The sequence below is a fragment of the Rhinatrema bivittatum genome, chromosome 5 (genome assembly GCF_901001135.1).
Source record: "Rhinatrema bivittatum chromosome 5, aRhiBiv1.1, whole genome shotgun sequence".
NCBI lineage: Eukaryota > Metazoa > Chordata > Amphibia > Gymnophiona > Rhinatrematidae > Rhinatrema > Rhinatrema bivittatum.
Window position 1 is genome coordinate 104,695,900 of NC_042619.1, and position 19,564 is coordinate 104,715,463.

The following is a 19,564-nucleotide window of genomic DNA, read 5'->3' on the forward strand; positions in this document are numbered from 1 at the left end:
GTCTGAAATCTTAATGGAGTCAAGTGACTCAACAAATGTTTCACATAGTACAGGTTACAAATTCCATGCGCAAAGATGTCCTATGGTGACTTTGCCCTTCCATCTTAACCAAGGGAAATCCACTCCAGCATCCACCTCATCAGTTTATTATCACAACACATGCATCAAGAAAGGGATGGGGAGACCATCTCCTACATTTAGAAACTGAAGGGATATGGTCCAAAACAGAACAAGGTCTCCAAATCAAAGCTTTGACTGACACTGGCACCGGTACCGGTGCTGAGTTCCAGCAAATCAATTTGCTGGAACTCAGGGCAATAAAAAAAAAACAACTCCCTGATAGCATTCCAGTCATGGATACAGGAAAAGTCATTAATGATTCACACAGACAATCAGATAGCAATGTTCTATATAAACAAGCAAGGAGGATCTGGTTCCTTGATACTTTGCAAGGAAGCAGTTCAGATATGGGAGTGGGCGGAACATAACAAGATTTTTCTTCAAGCATCATACCTGCCGGGTCTTGCAAATACAAGGGCGGACAAACTAAGCACAGTTTTCCACCCATACAAATGGTCACTAATTCAGACAGAAGCAGACGGGATCTTCGCGCACTGGGGTACATAAGAACATAAGAAATTGCCATGATGGGTCAGACCAAGGGTCCATCAAGCCCAGCATTCTGTTTCCAACAGAGGCGAAACCAGGCCACAAGAACCTGGCAATTACCCAAACACTAAGATGATCCCATGCTACTGATGCAATTAATAGCAGTGGCTATTCCCTAAGTAAACTTGATTAATAGCAGTTAATGGACTTCTCCTCCAAGAACTTATCCAAACCTTTTTTGAACCCAGCTACACTAATTGCACTAACCACATCCTCTGGCAACAAATTCCAGAGCTTTATTGTGCGTTGAGTGAAAAATAATTTTCTCCGATTAGTCATAAATGTGCTACTTGCTAACTTCATGGAATACCCCCTAGTCCTTCTATTATTCGAAAGTGTAAATAACTGATTCACATCTACTCGTTCAAGACCTCTCATGATCTTAAAGACCTCTATCATATTCCCCCTCAGCCATCTCTTCTCAAAGCTGAACAGCCCTAACCTCTTCAGCCTTTCCTCATCGGGGAGCTGTTCCATCCCCTTTATCATTTTGCTTGCCCTTCTCTGTACCTTCTCCATTGCAACTATATCTTTTTTGAGATGCGGCGACCAGAATTGTACACAGTATTCAAGGTGCGGTCTCACCATGGAGTGATTATAGAGGCATTATGACATTTTCCGTTTTATTAACTATTCCCTTTCTAATAATTCCTAACATTCTGTTTGCTTTTTTGACCGCTGCAGCACACTGAGCCGACAATTTTAAAGTATTATCCACTATGATGCCTAGATCTTTTTCCTGGGAGGTAGCTCCTAATATGGAACCTAATATCATGTAACTACAGCAAGGGTTATTTTTCCCTATATGCCACACCTTGCACTTGTCCACATTAAATTTCATCTGCCATTTGGATGCCCAATCTTCCAGTCTTGCAAGGTCCTCCTGCAATGTATCACAATCCACTTGTGATTTAACTACTCTGAATAATTTTGTATCATCTGCAGATATGATATCCTCACTTGTCATATTCCTTTCCAGATCATTTATATATATATTGAAAAGCACCGGTACAAGAACAGATCCTTGAGGCACTCCACTGTTTACCCTTTTCCACTGAGAAAATTGACCATTTAATCCTACTCTCTGTTTCCTGTCTTTTAACCAGTTTGTAATCCATGAAAGGACATCGCCTCCTATCCCATGACTTTTTAGTTTTCTTAGAAGCCTCTCATGAAGGACTTTGTCAAACGCCTTCTGAAAATCCAAATACACTACTTCTACCAGTACTCCAGTGATAGTCCTGTTTGCATCAGAAGAAAACTGGAAGGTAGAAAAATGTTGCTCTCTTCTTCCCAACATACACAGGATGTCGCAGGATGCTTTCCTGATTCCGTGGGGAGCGGCCTCCTATACGCCTTCCCTCCCATACCTCTAATCTCGCGCACAATTCAAAAATGTATTGCAGACGGAGCGGATTTAATCCTCATAGCTCCTTCATGGCCGAGACAACCATGGTATGCAGATCTTCTTCATCTTTCAATCAATCCTCCAATGCCACTGACCAAAGACCCTTTTCTCCTTTCACAGGATGGAGGGAGTCTGATCCACCAGATGCAGTCCTCCCTTCACTTGACAGCGTGGAGGTTGAACGGCAAATATTAAGCTCAATGGATCTCTCCCCAAGCATCGTAGATGTTCTTATTGCATCCAGGAAACCTTCCACCAGAAGGAATTGTGCATTCAAATGGAAAAGATATTCTAATTGGTGCAGCCTCAGAAGAATCAATCCCTTTTCTTGTCCTCCAAAGGCACTATTAACCTGTCTGCTCAGCTTGTCCCTTTCAGGACTAGCAATAACGTCCATCAGAGTTCACCTCAGTGCTATAGCCTCACAGATGATGGCTGCTCCATCTTGTCTCATCTTTAAATTTCCAAATTTATGAAAGGCTTGTTTCGCCTGCACCTGCCCATTAAAAAGCCAGTAGTTCCATGTGATATTGATCTAGTCCTCGAAGCATTAATGAATCCACCATTTGAACCTATGTCCTGCTCTTTGTTGAAGTTCCTAACCTAGAAAGTTCTTTTCTTGGTAGCCATCACTTCAGCGAGAAGAATAAGTGAACTACAGGCACTGGTAGTCAGCTGTCCATATCTATAGTTTCACCACGATAAGGTCTTACTACGAACTCACCCTTATTTATTTATTTATTTAGTGATTGTTTATATACCGCGGCACGTTAAAAACATCACCTTGGTTTACAATAAACAATAACACAGCAATAAGCTTTACATTCAACAGGAAATACAGTGTACAAAATGGTTCAATTATTAACAAGAATTTAAAACAAGTACAAAGGTGATATCGGCCTTTCATTTAAACAAATCAATCTCCTTATCAGTCTTTTGCCCCAAATCACATTCTGACTACTGACAAAGGCTTCTTCATACATGCGACTGTAACAGAGTTTTAGCCTATTACAAAAACAGAACTGATCTAATCCGGCAGTCCTCTCAATTGTTTATTTCCTTCAACCCGGGACAACCAGTTTCTAAAAGAACGATTTCTAATTGGCTTACGGTTTGCATACAGTACTGCTACTCTAAGAAGTCAATACCTCTTACCACTCCAGTTAAAGCTCACCAAATCAAGGCAACTGCTGTTTCAGTAGCGCATATCCAGGGAGTGCCTATCCAAGACATTTGCAGGGCAGCAACCTGGTCTTCCATTCACACCTTTACTACGCACTATTGCCTTGATCAACAATCCACATCGGATTCCTCATTGGGATCCACAATTCTTCAATCTGTTTCAAAGCCTTTGATGGCTGTCCACGTTCCATAGGTTGCAAAAATAAAAAGAAGTTTTTTGACTTCAATATCTCTGCAACCTATGAGCTTGGGACTCCCATGATGCATGGCTAAATGCCCTGCTTATCAACAGGAAAAAGCAAGTTTGTTTACTGTAAACGGTGTTTTCCGTAGGTAGCAGGGAATTTAGCCATGCATTCCCTCTCACCTCCCTGGACAGCCATCTTTTCATTTCAACACCTACACCAGCACTTAGCTTGGAAAACCAACTGAGGAGAAGCTGGAGGAGAGCGGGAAGCTGAGGTTATGCGCACTTCTTTGAGCTAAGAGAGTAAGCTCCACCTTGTGACATCACAGATGATGTCACCCACGATGCATGGCTAAATTCCCTGCTATCTACGGAAAACACCATTTACGGTAAGCAAACTTGTTTATACTGCAAACAAAAATTATTTCCCTTGGTCAATCTATATTATTTAATAAATTGTCAAGCCGAAAAACCACCATAAACTAAAACCATCGTATATATATTTTTTAAAGACCATTATACTAGGCACTACCAGCATTTTAAGTCTTCATTGTTATGTTGTGACGAAAGTCAATAGTGGACCCTTGGGCCGGCTGAGGTGGACAACGTCCACAGGTGTAAATAAGCCGGGAGGCGGAGCTCAGCTGGAGCGGACTGATGACGTCTTCACCCTGGAAACCCGAGACCCCCCCCAGGAGGAGCCCGTAGGGGTCTGAGTCGCTGGGACTTAGGAGAAACGTGAATGAGTCCGAGGTCTGTGGCTGGCTGAAGACAAGGAGAATCGTGAGGAAGTCCAAGGGTCGTGACTGGCTGAAGACAAGGAGAATCGTGAGGAAGTCCGAGGGTCGTGGCTGGCTGAAGACAAGGAGAATCGTGAGGAAGTCCGAGGGTCGTGGCTGGCTGAAGACAAAGGAGAATCGTGAAGAAGACCAAGGTTCGTGGCTGGCTGAAGTCAAGGAGAATCGGGAGCCGGAGCTGGAGTCAGGATACGTATAAAGCAAGCAGGAACCAGAGCTGGAACCAAGGCACAGCAGGACCAAGCAGAACCTGAACTGGAAGCAAGGCACGGCTGGAACAAGCTGGAACCGGAGCTGGAAGCAAGGCACGGCTGGAACAAGCTGGAACCGGAGCTGGAAGCAAGGCACGGCTGGAACAAGCAGGAACCGGAGCTGGAAGCAAGGCACGGCTGGAACAAGCAGGAACCGGAGCTGGAAGCAAGGCACGGCTGGAACAAGCAGGAACCAGAACTGGAATCAAGGCAACTAACCACTCAAAGGAGCGACCACGTTGCAAAGGCAAAGCAAGGAAGTCAGACGCTGGTTTAAATAGCCAGCCGGCGTCTGACATCAGGAACGGGGCGGTTCAGCACTTCCGGGTGCTGGACCTTTAAGAGGCCCCCTCCTTGCGCGCGCGTTGCCTGGCAGTGGGAGGAGTCAGTCGGCCTTCGGCAGCGTCTCCACGTGGAGAGAGACGCTGCCATGCGGCCCTACAGGCCCCAGGAACAGCGGATCGCGGCGAGCCCGGGGGAGGCAGCAGAAAGGTAAGGACCCGGTCGCTAGCCTAGCGACCGGGACCGCAACAGTACCCCCTCCTTTACGCCCCCTCTTCAGAGGACTTGGCCTGTCAGGATGGTCCAGATGATATTGCTGCAGAAGAGTCTTGTCCAAGATGTTGCGGGCAGGCTCCCACGTATTGTCTTCGTCTCCACAACCTTCCCAGGCCAGCAAATATTCCCAACGTCTGTTCGCGAAACGAGCATCCAGGACCTCTCGTACCTGAAACGTAGGATCCTCATCCGTAGTGGTGGAAGCGTCCTCAAGAGGCCTGGGGTGAAATCTGGAAAGAATTACTGGTTTTAAGAGAGAGACGTGAAAGACATCATGAATGCGTAAAGTGGTTGGGAGTCGTAGACGGTAAGAGACCAGCCCTACCCTCTCCGCTACACGGAAAGGACCACAGAACTTGGGTGAGAGTTTCTTGGAAGGTTGCCTCAAATGAATGTTCTTTGTACTAAGCCACACTCGATCGCCTGGGAGGAAAGCGAATGCAGGTTTTCGGTGTCGATCGTAGTAGCGTTTAGCAGTGCGTGCAACTTTCTGAAGTCGGTGTTGAGTAGAGGACCAAAGTTTACTCAATTGGTCCGCGGACAACTGAGCAGCTGGTGAGGAGGTTGGTACTGGTAGAGGTAACGGTGGCTTGAGCTGTTTACCATACACAATTTGAAAAGGCAATTTCCCAGTCGCCGTATGTATTTGATTATTATAGGCGAATTCTGCCCAAGGTAAAAGCTCCACCCAATTATCTTGATTGTGGTTAATGAACGCTCGTAGGAACAACTTTAATGAACGATTCATGCGTTCAGTTTGCCCATTACTTTGCGGGTGGAAAGCGGAGGAGAAACTCAGCTGGATCTTAAATTTTTTGCATAAGGCTTTCCAATACCTGGCTGTGAACTGAGGACCTCTGTCAGATACAATGTCCTGAGGCAGACCATGAATACGGAATACATGGTGTGTGAACAGAGAAGCCAGTTCAGTGGCGGAAGGTAATTTGGGCAAAGGCACAAAGTGAGCCATTTTAGAGAAGCGGTCCACCGTGACCCATACCACAGTCTTGCCTTGCGAAGGCGGGAGTTCCACCAAAACATCTGTGGTGATATGTGTCCAGGGTTCCGTGGGTACAGGTAACGGTTGTAGTAAACCTCTCGGAGGGCCATTAAGCGGTTTCTGCAGGGCGCAAGTGGGGCAAGAATTCACGTAAAGGGAAACATCACGTCAAAGACCAGGCCACCAATAGAAACGATTTATAAGATCCAATGTTCTTAGTCTACCAGCATGCCCCCCGGTCAACGAGTCGTGGCCCCAAGACAAGACTTTCCTCCGAAGCCTTTTAGGAACCGCAGTCTTACTTGAGGAACCAATGGAAGTGGTAGTTAGTTGAACACAGGCAGGATCCAGGATGGTTCGTGGAGAGTCGTCCACTTCTTCCGGCTGAAAGGTACGAGATAGAGCATCGGCTCGAACGTTCTTCTCTGCTGGTCGAAACTTGAGGATGAAATTGAAACGACTGAAGAAGAGTGACCATCTTGCTTGCCGCGAGTTTAGTCGTTGAGCTTGGGCTAAGTACAATAAATTTTTGTGGTCAGTGTACACTGTCACCGGATGATTAGCCCCCTCCAGCCATTGCCTCCACTCCTCGAAGGCTAACTTGATGGCTAGGATTTCTTTGTCTCCGATGCCGTAGTTACATTCAGCAGGTGAAAACTTTTTAGAGAAGTAAGAACATGGCATCAATTTGCCAGAAGTATCGTGTTGACTGAGCACCGCTCCGACAGCCAGATTCGAGGCATCGACCTCCAGGATGAAGGGTCATTGTGGATCTGGGTGTCGTAGGCAGGAAGCGGCTAGGAATGCTTGTTTTAAGTCTTCAAAGGCAGCAGAGGCGGTAGTGGACCAATCGTGAGCGTTAACCTCTTTGCGAGTAAGCGCCGTGAGAGGAGCTACCTTCTGGGAGTAATGTGGTATAAAATGCCTGTAAAAGTTGGCGAATCCAAGGAATCGCTGTAGCGCCTTCAGGCCAGACGGGCGAGGCCAATTGACAATGGCTGCCACCTTCTCTGGGTCCATCTGGAAACCGGACAAGGAAACGATGTATCCCAAGAACGGAAGCGACTCGCGCTCAAATTGACATTTTTCAAATTTAGCGTATAGATGATTGTCTCTTAGAGCCTGTAAGACCTGCTTGACGTGTTGGCGATGAGAAGAGAGATCTTGGGAATAGATCAGGACGTCATCAAGGTACACTATGACGAAAGAATGAAGCATCTCCCGGAGTACCTCATTCATTAGATTCTGGAAGACAGCAGGGGCATTACATAAGCCGAAAGGCATTACCAAGTATTCGTAATGTCCATCTCGCGTGTTGAACGCTGTCTTCCACTCGTCACCGGGACGAATACGAACCAGATTGTATGCCCCACGTAAATCCAGTTTTGTAAAGATCTTGGCCCCCTGAAGTCTATCGAGCAGTTCTGGGATCAGAGGCAAGGGATAGCGATCTTTCTTAGTGATGGAATTCAGGCCTCGATAGTCTATGCATGGCCGGAGGGAGCCATCTTTTTTGGACACAAAAAAGAACCCTGCTCCTGCAGGGGAGTGCGAAGGACGAATGAATCCCTTGGCAAGATTTTCTGTAATGTAGTCTGACATTGCATGGGTTTCTGGCAGAGAAAGAGGGTATACCCTACCCCGCGGTGGAGTGGAGCCTGGTAGCAAATCAATGGCACAGTCAAAGGGCCGATGGCATGGAAGCAGTTCAGCCTTTTGTTTGGAGAACACGTCAGCGTATTCCTGGTAAGGCAGAGGAAGTTCCAGGGCTGAGTGAGAGAGTAATATCTCCGGTCTAGGAACAGGATCCAGGCAGTTCTGGAAACAGTAAGGACTCCATTGTGCAATTTGGAGAGAGTCCCAATGGATCACCGGAGCATGTTGTTGCAACCAAGGGAGTCCCAGGACCACAGAGTGCACCGATTTCTCAAGTAGCAAAAAGGAGATTGTCTCAGTGTGAAGCACGCCCGTCCGTAAAGTGAGAGGCATCGTAGTTTCAGAAATGGATCCAGGTAAAGGGGTTCCCCGGATAGAGGTAACCTGTAACGGAGGTATCAGGCGCTTAGTAGGTAGTCCTAGTTGGTGTACCAGTTATTTCCAGATAAAGTTCCCTCCGGCTCCGGAATCAATAAAAGCTAGAGTCTGAAAGGAGCCACCTGGATACTCCAACGTTATAGGAATTGTACATTGAGGAGTAGCATTAACATAGCCTAGGGGAATCTCCTCATCTCTCCCTAGACTTGAGCGTTTCCCGGTCTCGCAGGACATTGACCCAGGAAATGACCCTTAGTGCCGCAATATAAGCACAGGCCCTGAGTGCGGCGTCGTCTCTTCTCCTCCTCGGTTAGAGGCGCCCATCCAAGCTGCATAGGTTCCTCCGAGGAACTGTGGGTGGCTGAAGGTGTCTTGTGAGGTACAGTCAGAGACCTGGAGAAGGAGGGCGCCAATGAAACAGGCCGACGAGGAACTCGACCCTCCTTAGCTCATTGCTGCAAACGCCGGTCAATCCTCCCGGCCAAGTCTATCACCCCATTCAGGGTGAGGGGAAGGTCGCGAGCCATCAGCTCGTCTTTGATACGACCTGCGAGGCCTTCCAGGAAAATACCCCGCAAACAGTCATCCTGCCAGCTGAGTTCCATCGCCAGAGTACGAAATTCAATAGCGTACTCCACCAGAGAGCGGGATCCTTGTCGTAGCTGTAGAATTTCAGTGGTAGCGGTGGTTGCACGAGCTGGCTCATCAAAAGTCTGTTTGAAGTGAGTCACGAAATCCTGCAAATTGTGCAGCATGGCGTCCTGCTTCTCCCACATGGGAGAGGCCCACAGCATAGCCCTCCCATCGAGCAGAGACAAAATATATGCTACCTTGACGGCATGAGACGGGAACTGCCCCGGTAGCAAGGTGAAGCGGATGAAGCACTGATTCAAAAACGCCCTGCACGATCTGGCATCCCCGGAGTAACGAGTAGGCGCTGGAAGCTGAGTCTGCACGGGGTTTTGCGGTGCCGGCAGAGGCGGAGGTTGTGCCACCGGCGGAGGATTGGCGTCCAAGCGACTGGCTAGACGATCCACCGTAGCAGCTAAGACCTCCAGGCATTGCTGTTGCTGCTGGATTCTTTGGGCCATGCCAGGGATGGCGTGCACAGGAGAGGAGTCCGCCGAGTCCATGGCCTTTGCAAACTGTTATGTTGTGATGAAAGTCAATAGTGGACCCTTGGGCCGGCTGAGGTGGACAATGTCCACAGGTGTAAATAAGCCGGGAGGCGGAGCTCAGCTGGAGCGGACTGATGACGTCTTCACCCTGGAAACCCGAGACCCCCCCAGGAGGAGCCCGTAGGGGTCCGAGTCGCTGGGACTTAGGAGAATCGTGAATGAGTCCGAGGTCTGTGGCTGGCTGAAGACAAGGAGAATCGTGAGGAAGTCCGAGGGTCGTGGCTGGCTGAAGACAAGGAGAATCGTGAGGAAGTCCGAGGGTCGTGGCTGGCTGAAGACAAAGGAGAATCGTGAAGAAGACCAAGGTTCGTGGCTGGCTGAAGTCAAGGAGAATCGGGAACCGGAGCTGGAGTCAGGATACGTATAAAGCAAGCAGGAACCAGAGCTGGAACCAAGGCACAGCTGGAACAAGCTGGAACCGGAGCTGGAAGCAAGGCACGGCTGGAACAAGCTGGAACCGGAGCTGGAAGCAAGGCACGGCTGGAACAAGCAGGAACCGGAGCTGGAAGCAAGGCACGGCTGGAACAAGCAGGAACCAGAACTGGAATCAAGGCAACTAACCACTCAAAGGAGCGACCACGTTGCAAAGGCACAGCTAGGAAGTCAGACGCTGGTTTAAATAGCCAGCCAGCGTCTGACGTCAGGAACGGGGCGGTTCAGCACTTCCGGGTGCTGGACCTTTAAGAGCCCCCTCCTCGCGCGCGCGTTGCCTGGCAGTGGGAGGAGTCAGAGTCGGCCTTCGGCAGCGTCTCCACGTGGAGAGAGACGCTGCCATGCGGCCCTACAGGCCCCAGGAACAGCGGATCGCGGCGAGCCCGGGGGAGGCAGCAGAAAGGTAAGGACCCGGTCGTTAGCCTAGCGACCGGGACCGCAACATTCATTGCCTCATGTTGAATCCATTACAGTTATATATATATATAGATATATAGATATACAGATATAGATTTATAGATTATATATATTTATTTATTTATTTTTAGTATTTGCAAATATAAATTCACTTATCTTTTCAATGAAGTATATTGTCCTTAATGTTCCATTGCAAATGTTTTAGCTTGTCATCTCAAAATCCTAAAACAATTGTGCTGACCCTGAATCTCATAAGTATAGGTCCGTGTTTCGAAGCAACTCTGCATCAGAGGTAATCATCTTTAAAACCAAAGCAGTGAAGTCATGTATACTTCAAAAATCAAAAATAAAGTAAATTGGCTTTTCTACTGACTGAAAAAAAACAACCAATGGCCAGATTAATAAATATTTAGTATTGCAATACACTGTTAACAGCACAGAACAACTCAGCAGAGTTTGCAATGAGTCTTACCCCGTCTTAATTGGCATTTTGTTCATTTTGGCACCAAGACAAGCAGAAACTCCCGGCTGGGACAGATATTTAAATTCTTTCACATATACTAACAGTATAAAACTTAAAAAAGAAGTAATTTTTAAATTATGGAATACAACTCCACTTCAGAATTTAGTTCATTAGGAAAGATTGATTTAAGGTAAAAGATCTCTGTTTAAACGAGACTGCCTATCACCTTCTGTTGCTTAAACAGACATTTGCTCAAGAACACCTCATCTCAGATTGTGTGTGTCCTTACTTGAGACAATGGGATATAACAGCTGCCTGTAATTTCTATGTGGCCAAACAGCTTTTATGTTCTGTTAACCGTGTTCGTACATGTCTTAGTTCTACCAATATATACGTTGTTACAAGGGAAGATGATAAAACAAACTACAAATGATTACAGTCAGGGCATTTCTTTAGCTTTGAAACTTTGTAACTGAGGATCTTGTCAAGATGAACCAATGATTGCTTGCTCACAAAAAAGAAAAGTGTCCATATGCTATATGTTCTGTATGGTTTGAATTCTTTTCAAAACTTCCCATGGAAGCATGTGATGTTGTATATAACCAAAATCATGGTGGATTCTACCAGGTCCAGTTGTTGCTCATGTCAGGACATATGTGGAATTGGTGCTACATGATTTATCTAAAGCAGAATGTGACTCCCCTAGATTTTCATAATGTAAGTAAAGCAGAAATTGAAGCACTGAAGTAGTTAAAACATAATTAAAAGGTTGGGGATTAAATCTGCTGATAAAGTGGATGCTGTAATAATTCAAAATTGGGACCAATATTTTGTTGAGATTGCACATCAGTTAAATGATCAAGTCTATTATCCTACTCACTTTTTGATTCAATCTATACAGGGCGAACTTAAAACAGCCAAATCAAGGGGCTTCCTCAATTGCTGTGAGATCTACTTTTTGATACTAAATTATTCCTCCATACCTGTTTTTTTACACTGTTCCTAAAATCCATAAATAACTGATAAATCCACTTGGAAAAACCATTATGGCATCTGTGGGCTCTGTTTTTAAATCCTTGTCTATTGTTGTAGATGGCTTTTTCAAAAAGGAAGCATCTCAAGTCTGTTCCTTTGCAAGGGATTCAAAGCATATGCTGTGCACTCTAGAAAAAATATCATTTGACTGCACTGCAGCAATTCTAGTAACACTTGACATCCAATCCCTTTATATAAATATTTCTCCGTGAACAGCTCTCACTATAGTTTGTCAGGTGCTAGGAAAACATCATCCTCTGTGAATTCCATCTGACTTTGTTGTGAGGCTAGCAGAGCTAGGCTTATCACATAATTATTTTCAGTTTTTGGACAAATTTTATTTACCACTACATGGCACAGCCATTGGAGCAACCATGGCTACCACATTGCCATTTTATACTTAGCTCACTTTAAAGAATAATTTCTTTAAAGTTGCTTTCATCATATTTACTGTTGGTCAAGGTATATTGTCAGTTTTCTTTTTATGGATTTCCATAGTAGAGCATCTTCAGTAGTTAGTGCTTTGGATAAACACCTTAGACTCATTACTTCAATTTTCTGAGGAATTGGATGCCCGGAACATATCCTTTCTAGACATTTTGATTTTCAAAGATGGGTAAGGATTGAGTATTTCTCTATACTGTAAGCCTATTGAAAGAGACAATTTACTACGTTATTCTAGTTTCCATCCAAGTACGTTAAAAGAAAACCTACCAGTGGACCTATTCCTGCAGCTATGACATCTGTGTTCTAACAAAAGTGATTTCAAAATCCAAGCTCAAGACCTAAATACAAGCATGATATCAAGAGGTTACCCCTTTTTGATCATAAAAATAGCATACAAACATGCACTTAATGTGGAGTATTCTTTGTTATGAAATCAGAATCAGTCCAGTAGATCTGACCTCGTATGACTGAGACTGATGATTATGCTTAAGGTAGTGAAGGCTTTTTAATGCTGGTAGTGCCTAATATGGTCTTTAAAAAAGGAAAAAAAAAGAAGGGGGGGTGTTTCCCCCGCTTGACTGTTTATTAAATAATATAGATTGACCAAGGGAAATATGTGGGTTTTTTTGTCCTGTTTTTTTTGTCCGGTTTCTCTTTAGAGAAACTTTAGTCAGTTTGGATTTATATCTTTGTATCATACCTTTATCATTCACCAGTTGTTGATTTTCATAGTTCTGAGATCATGCCTTCTTTTTCTTTTAGTGGTATATGATCAGCATCGTACATATCTACAACCGCTGGAGAAACAGTGAAATTCGATGTTACGTTAATGGCCAGTTGGTATCATATGGTGATATGGCATGGCATGTTAACACAAATGAGGTAAGCATTGTTTTCTTTCTTTGTCACTTAAAATATTTTCTTGACTGCATATGCTTGACAGATGGTAACCACAATATTGTTTTCTTCAAGAATTTCAAGAAAGAACAATGATGCTGGATGATTTGTGAATGAATAGTGAAATTGTTGTAAGGTCTTTTCCTGTTTTGGAGGAAATACTAATGTCATAATTATTCTTTTTAAAAAATGTTGACTGTGCAGTTTCCTTCTGCTTCTTTTGGGCTTCCATTTCTATTGAAAATGATTTCTACTGAGGTTATGGTACAGCAGCCTGGGGATTTTTCCCACATTTAACTCTCTTCTGTCTGTCTCACTGACAGTCCTTGGCTAGTAAATATGCTGTATAGCTAATGAAAATAAACAGTACATTTTGTATTTTTGGAACTCTGACATGTATATTTCCATGTCGCAAAGGTCTATAGAAAATTAATAAAAATATTAATTGAAAGTTCCTTGAATATATTGCATACATTATAAAGTGTATAGAAAAAATTTGAGCTCACAGAGGGCTATCCATTAAATTGCCCTCATGTTGGAAGAATATAGAATTCTTCATTGATACAGTATCATCTGTCAAAGTTCCTAGAAAATTATTTAAAACAGTGTTTCTCACAGGACAAGCAGGATGGTAGTCCTCACAAATGGGTGACATCGAGGATGGAGCCCTGTACGGAAAACTTTTCTGTCAAAGTTTCAACAAGCTTTGACTGACACTGGCACACTGGGTGCACTGAGCATGCCCAGCCTGCAATTATCCCTGTGAGCCACAGGTGTCTCCCTCAGTCTTCTTTTTTCCGCTCTGCAGTCAGCATAGCGGTTGGAGCTCTGTGAGGATTTTTTAACTAATTACCTCATGGAAACACTTAACTTTTCACTTCAAAAAACACTTTTCCCTGCACAGGTCTCCCTCCGCGTACGTTTTTACGACGCTCGGTGAGTACTAATTCTTATTTTTCGGTCGGTTCCTGTCACTATCTTAAGGCTGTTAACTGACTGAAGCCTTCCCTTCCCCCATTTTTCAGTTAGCTTTAAACAGCTTGCGAGTATCTCTGTGACACTCTGCTTGCTTATGCTAGTGGGGTAGGGATTTTTTCCTTAACTTTAGGACCTCTGTAGCTTCAAGTCCTTCGTTCCCTGGTACCCTCACGCAGTCGATACCCTATCGCTACACCGGGACCCTCCTAAACCGCCCTGGGCTTTTATATGTCATCAGCGCCCCTCCCCCCACGGTGCCCTGATGCCTTTATCCATGTTTTTTGCTTTTCAGTGCTACCAGGCTTTTTCCTCCTACGCACTGTTTTTTTCCTTGGGCTTCCTCGGTGCCGTCCCTACCCGGATGCATGCCATTGACGCACACGCTGTTAGTCACTGCCATGCATACTCGGGTCGCCGCCACCGCTGCCCGAGACACTTTTTAACGATCCCAGGGTCACTTCATCGATGCCACCCCCCCTTTTGGGGATGCCATCGATGCCCCATCCTCCCCACCGATGTCCAGCCCTTTTCCATCGGTGGGCATCGGTGCCACATCGATTCGTCGGTGGGCATCGATGCCGGATGGTCCCCATCGGTGGACATCGGTGCCGGATGGTCCCCATCGATGGACATCGGTGCCGGATGGCTTGTCCGTCGATGGCATTGGTGCCGGATGGCCGTCCGTCGATGGCATCGGTGCCAGGTCCTTTTGCATCGATGGACACCGATGCCCAGGTGTTTCATCCATGGGCATCTATGTTAGAATGCATCCATCGAGGGCAGTCGATGCCAGGCTGCTCCCATCGGTGAAATTCGATGCCCAGGTGGGTCCCATCGGTGGGTATCCATGCCGGCTCGATTCCGTGGATGGGCGTTGATGCCAATGCCAGCCTTATGGCTGGCATCGATGCCCATGCCGATTCCAGGACTGGCGTTGATGCCGGGATGGAATTCATCGACTGGGAGATCCATGCCATCGATTCCATACATGTCCATATCGATGCCACCGACACACGTGTCTGGGGCACCGATGCCATGTACACTTGGAAATCTGAGTCTGTCCAAATCGATACCGTCAACGTCTGTGGCCCTATAGTTGATGCCCGTGGCCATGCCACAAACGGCATAAATGCCCGCCTCCATGCATCGATGCCCTCGACACCTCCGTTTTCCTTCGATGTCCTTGACGCCCTATTGATTCGACTTCGACTCAGTCGATGCCGGTATCTTTTTCAATAACGGCAATGTTTTTCGATTATTCGATTCCACATCGTTTCAAAGATACCTATGCCACTGCTGTCAGTGCCCGTCACTGTCATCATTCTCCTGGCCAGTCATCGACGATTTTTCATACCCATTTTGATGATATCCTCGAAGCCCCTTAGGTTGCCTTCAATATCGTCAATACCGACATAGCACCGCCACATAATACCCTCGCCTCCTCACATTGCTCCACGCTTTGGGTTCTTTTTTAAGCCCCGTATTAGCTTAAGACACTCCATTGTGTCAGGAGCAGAGCAGGCGTGCTGACAGTTCGTCATCGATCGCCTTCCAGGACGACGAGGGCTTCCATCTCGGCGCTGGGGAAGGACCGGGCCGAGCACCGTGGCACCCATCATCGCCGACATCGTGATCGTCCGCCGCTGACGCCATCCAGCACATCGGTGCCATCCTTCTCCAGGCTGGACAACGCTCGGGCAGAGCGACATCACCACTGCCATCAGCACTGTTCCTACAGTTTTGGCAGTCCTTGGTGATCCAGAACTTCCGGATCCAGGTCCGACAGCTTCTGCATTGGCGTCACGACACATCGAGCCGCTGTGAAGAGGGAAGGGAACATGAGTTCCGTTAGGGCTCCTCTGTTCCTGGCGTGCCCCACCGTCAAGTGGTGTGGGACTATGGCCATCTGTTACACTTAGCAGTCTAAACGCCACTCACGCCTGGCCTGTCTCCTCTGTACCTGTGCCACCATACCGGGTTTCAGAGCGAGATGGACGTTTACGTCCCCGGCCTTACCCTCGAGGACTCCGGAGACCGTCGGAGTCAACAATCTTCACCGGCTCGTCTTGCGGCGATCCACGTCGGATGGTAAGTACCCGCTTCGGCGGCATTCCCATAGAGTTGTGTTCTCCCATTCGGACCGTGGTTCGAAAAGTTCTGGGTCATGTGCCTTTTAGAACTGTATTAGTGTCACATATCGCTATGTTAGCTATGTTAGCCACAATATCAGGAGAACCCCTCTATCTTCTTGGGATTGCAGCAGGGCTTCTTCTCTTGTCAGTAACAAGTCCCTGTGCCGACCAATGCTCTGACTCTTGGTTCCCTCCCAACCAAGGTCCAGCTGCATTGGCTGATCTGCTAAACATGAGATTCAGCAACCATTGCCCCATGTACAAGTCCACCTTGAGGCCTGGCCACAGGTCTCAGTGTCTCCTTGTACAGCATACAGAAATGCGGGTACCACTTACCGCTCACACACCTGCAGGAGCCTACATGATATCCTCCATTGGGACACCTCCTGGTCTCCCATCTGGTCAGATATCAGAGCGGCCACCCCACCTTGTACCAAAGTCCCGGTACACTCCCCCAGGCGCTACGAAGTGCAGAGGGGAGAAGGGAGGGGGGTTGGGGAGTTTTAATTGCACTATTCTTTCTTTTAACAGAAAATAGTTACTCTCCGCACATCCTGGACCTAAGAAAATCCAACTTTCTTTAGACGTCACAGGTACAATGGTATCTTTGGTTACCATCACTCCATACTGCAGTAAGTACATTATTTTAATGTTTCTATGTGCTTTATGGTGAGTCAACATTACAACCCCAAGCTCTGCCGCTGGCACCAGCTTCGGTAAGTGAACTGTCTCTTGCATCACTGTTGGTGAAAGCTGTTTTCTCTGCGGAGTGTAACATCATTCACTTTCCTTGCATAGACTACTGCTAACCACTTTCAGTACATGCAAGGAGCTCTCACTTTTTTCAGGACTCACTATACATTTACTAACTGGGATTACTGTCACTGCCATAAATCCCTTCTGTAACACTTCTGGACACCACAGTCTTAAGACCCTCTTGTCCAGCATGCGCACAGACATTCTGATACATTGTTATATGTCCCTGCGCATATTTTCCATAACCTCAGCCTTTCAACTTTTCATGGTTGGGCTATGGGGTTTCTTCCCACTATGCATTTTTCTCATAATTCAAAACTGCTATGGGTTATATTCAGTGACATTCTATACTCAATGGACCTAAGTGGTTTCATTGCTTTCGTCCCTGATTCTTATCCCAGTTCGAACTAGGACCTAGTCTCCTTCGACTCATGCTCGCAATTCCTTAGGGTTATAAAGTTTCTCCTGAAAGCTGTCAACCCATTATGCATCTATTGCACTCCAGCATAGTTTCTCATAAACTTCCTGGATGTTGCACCCATGAGTTATGCCCTTATGCCTTCCAATACTGCTTTTGCAACAATTCTTTGTGCATACAGACAGACAGCATAGGGACAATGTGCTTTCCAACTCATAAGCACGCATTACCTCTTAGCTGCTCTGCTAGACAGCTGCGCAGCTCTACCCTTGGCCCTTGTTCACTTCATGCGTCCTTGGGCCACATATCTAAGAGATTTAATGAACGCTCTATCTGACCTTCTCCACGTAGGTTCTATCCTCTCGAATGGTCTCAATTACATGTGTACAGGGCAAATCTTTTAACGCTGAGTTTAACTAAACTTTCCTCGGCGTCTGCATCATTCCATACGATGCACAGGTTCTGCTCCCTGCACATGTTTCCTATGCGTTCCCTTAGATGCCTTTTCTTCCATCAAAGGCCTCTTCAATATATCTCTTCTGCTGCCTCTCGTAGCCAGCATTCTTCTAATGTTGAACTGGGATGGGGTTCAGTATTCTTTTCCCCACTCCCTGACTGAGATCAGTATGCTTCCCATACTTCTCAATCCATCATATCAGTAACCTTTTATTCCCTCACCAGTCAGTCCCAAATCATAGACTTACTGATGTTCTTAGGTTCTGGTAGCGTCACAAAACCTTCTAAACATAAATCTTGCCGTTTAATATGGCAGGCTTTATCTCCTGACGCTAAAAAAAAAAAAAAAAAAAAAAAAAAGAGGTATTACCCCTTTTACTTTTCCACCATTTTTTCTTACTCCCTCGGATTCTGTTCTCCAGACATCCTCCACATAGATACACCTTTCTCTTAGGAGGTGTATCGTTTTGGGAGTTGGGTTCCCGTTTTCGGTAATCCTCTCTGAGTCTGCTTACCATGCATTATCCACTGATCAAGCCGCCTCTATTTCTCTAATCACGGAATGAACATATATATTCTCCTTATAAGTCTCATACATTCTACGTTTGAGCCTTTCCATTCCTCTCTTCCACAGTTTGGCAAGGGAACTTCTTTCCCTCTTAATGTCATTCCTGCCAGCAGGGTCCGTGAGTTATGCACTCTTTCCATACTCACCTGACTCCGTTCCTCTGCCACTGAGTAGTTCTACGCATTCAACTTTCTATCCTTTTCAGGTAGATGTTGTATCTCCTTTCCTCAGGAAATACTCTATTAATTTTTCCTAACCTCTCTCTCTCGCCCTAGGGAGAGACTGGGTTTTCCACATTCCTGGACAGTAATGCTGCGCTTACATTCTATCTACATTGCACTGCATTCCATGTGAATTCCACTTGACTCTTTCCTTCATGCAAGGGTCAAGCTGCTACTTCCAGTGGCCACACAGACCTAATCCTTCTGATTAAGTGGTCTATATTTCCTTTCCTACCAACAAGCAGACATTTCACTACAACACTGTGGGTATCCACATACTGTTGTGTCCGTCTTAGCCTTAACAGCTTCCCTTTGGTTACTGCTGCTTGTACTTTTTTATCAGGTTGCAGCCTGGAGTCCTCTCCATACCTTCGCAGCCTATTATTGCTTACATTTGACTAGCCGGCATGCTCCATGTTTGGCCAGTCCGCCTACTCTTACTTTTTTCAATTCACTACCCAACATCCTTCCACGAACCCATTATGGTGTTGCGGATGCCCTCCGTTCCCATTTCCACCTCAGTCGTTACGCCTTTGCGCATCTGCGGTGTATCTGGTGCATTCCCGGGCATCCTCAGCTCGGTACTCACCCATTTGTGAGGACTACCATCCTGCTTGTCCTGTGAGAAAGCAAATGTTGCTTACCTGATGTAACAGGTGTTCTCACAGGACAGCAGGATGTTAGTCCTCACGAAACCCGCCCGCCACCCCGCGGAGTTGGGTCTGTATACTTTTATTTTAGTTTCGCTTGCGCTTTTTAGCTATAAGACGAGACTGAGGGAGACACCTGTGGCTCACAGGGATAATTGCAGGCTGGGCATGCTCAGTGCACCCAGTGTGCCAGTGTCAGTCAAAGCTTGTTGAAACTTTGACAGAAAAGTTTTCCGTACAGGGCTCCATCCTCGATGTCACCCATTTGTGAGGACTAACATCCTGCTGTCCTGTGAGAACACCTGTTACATCAGGTAAGCAACATTTGCTTTCTCAGGAAAAACAGGATGGTAGTCCTCACATATGGGTGACATCACAGGATGGAGCCCAATCACGGAACACTTTTGTCAAAGTTTCCAGAACTTTGACT

General features: G+C 46.2%; 1 protein-coding gene across 3 annotated transcripts in view; it reads left to right on the plus strand.

Annotated features, from left to right (window-relative positions):
- NBEA (neurobeachin) overlaps positions 1–19,564 on the plus strand; it is a 2,460,099-nt gene that overhangs the window by 188,798 nt on the left and 2,251,737 nt on the right. For all 3 annotated transcript variants that reach the window (XM_029602688.1, XM_029602690.1, XM_029602689.1), the window contains exon 7: positions 12,821–12,940. In XM_029602688.1, coding sequence (XP_029458548.1) covers positions 12,821–12,940 — 120 coding nt within the window. The remainder of the gene's footprint in view (positions 1–12,820; positions 12,941–19,564) is intronic.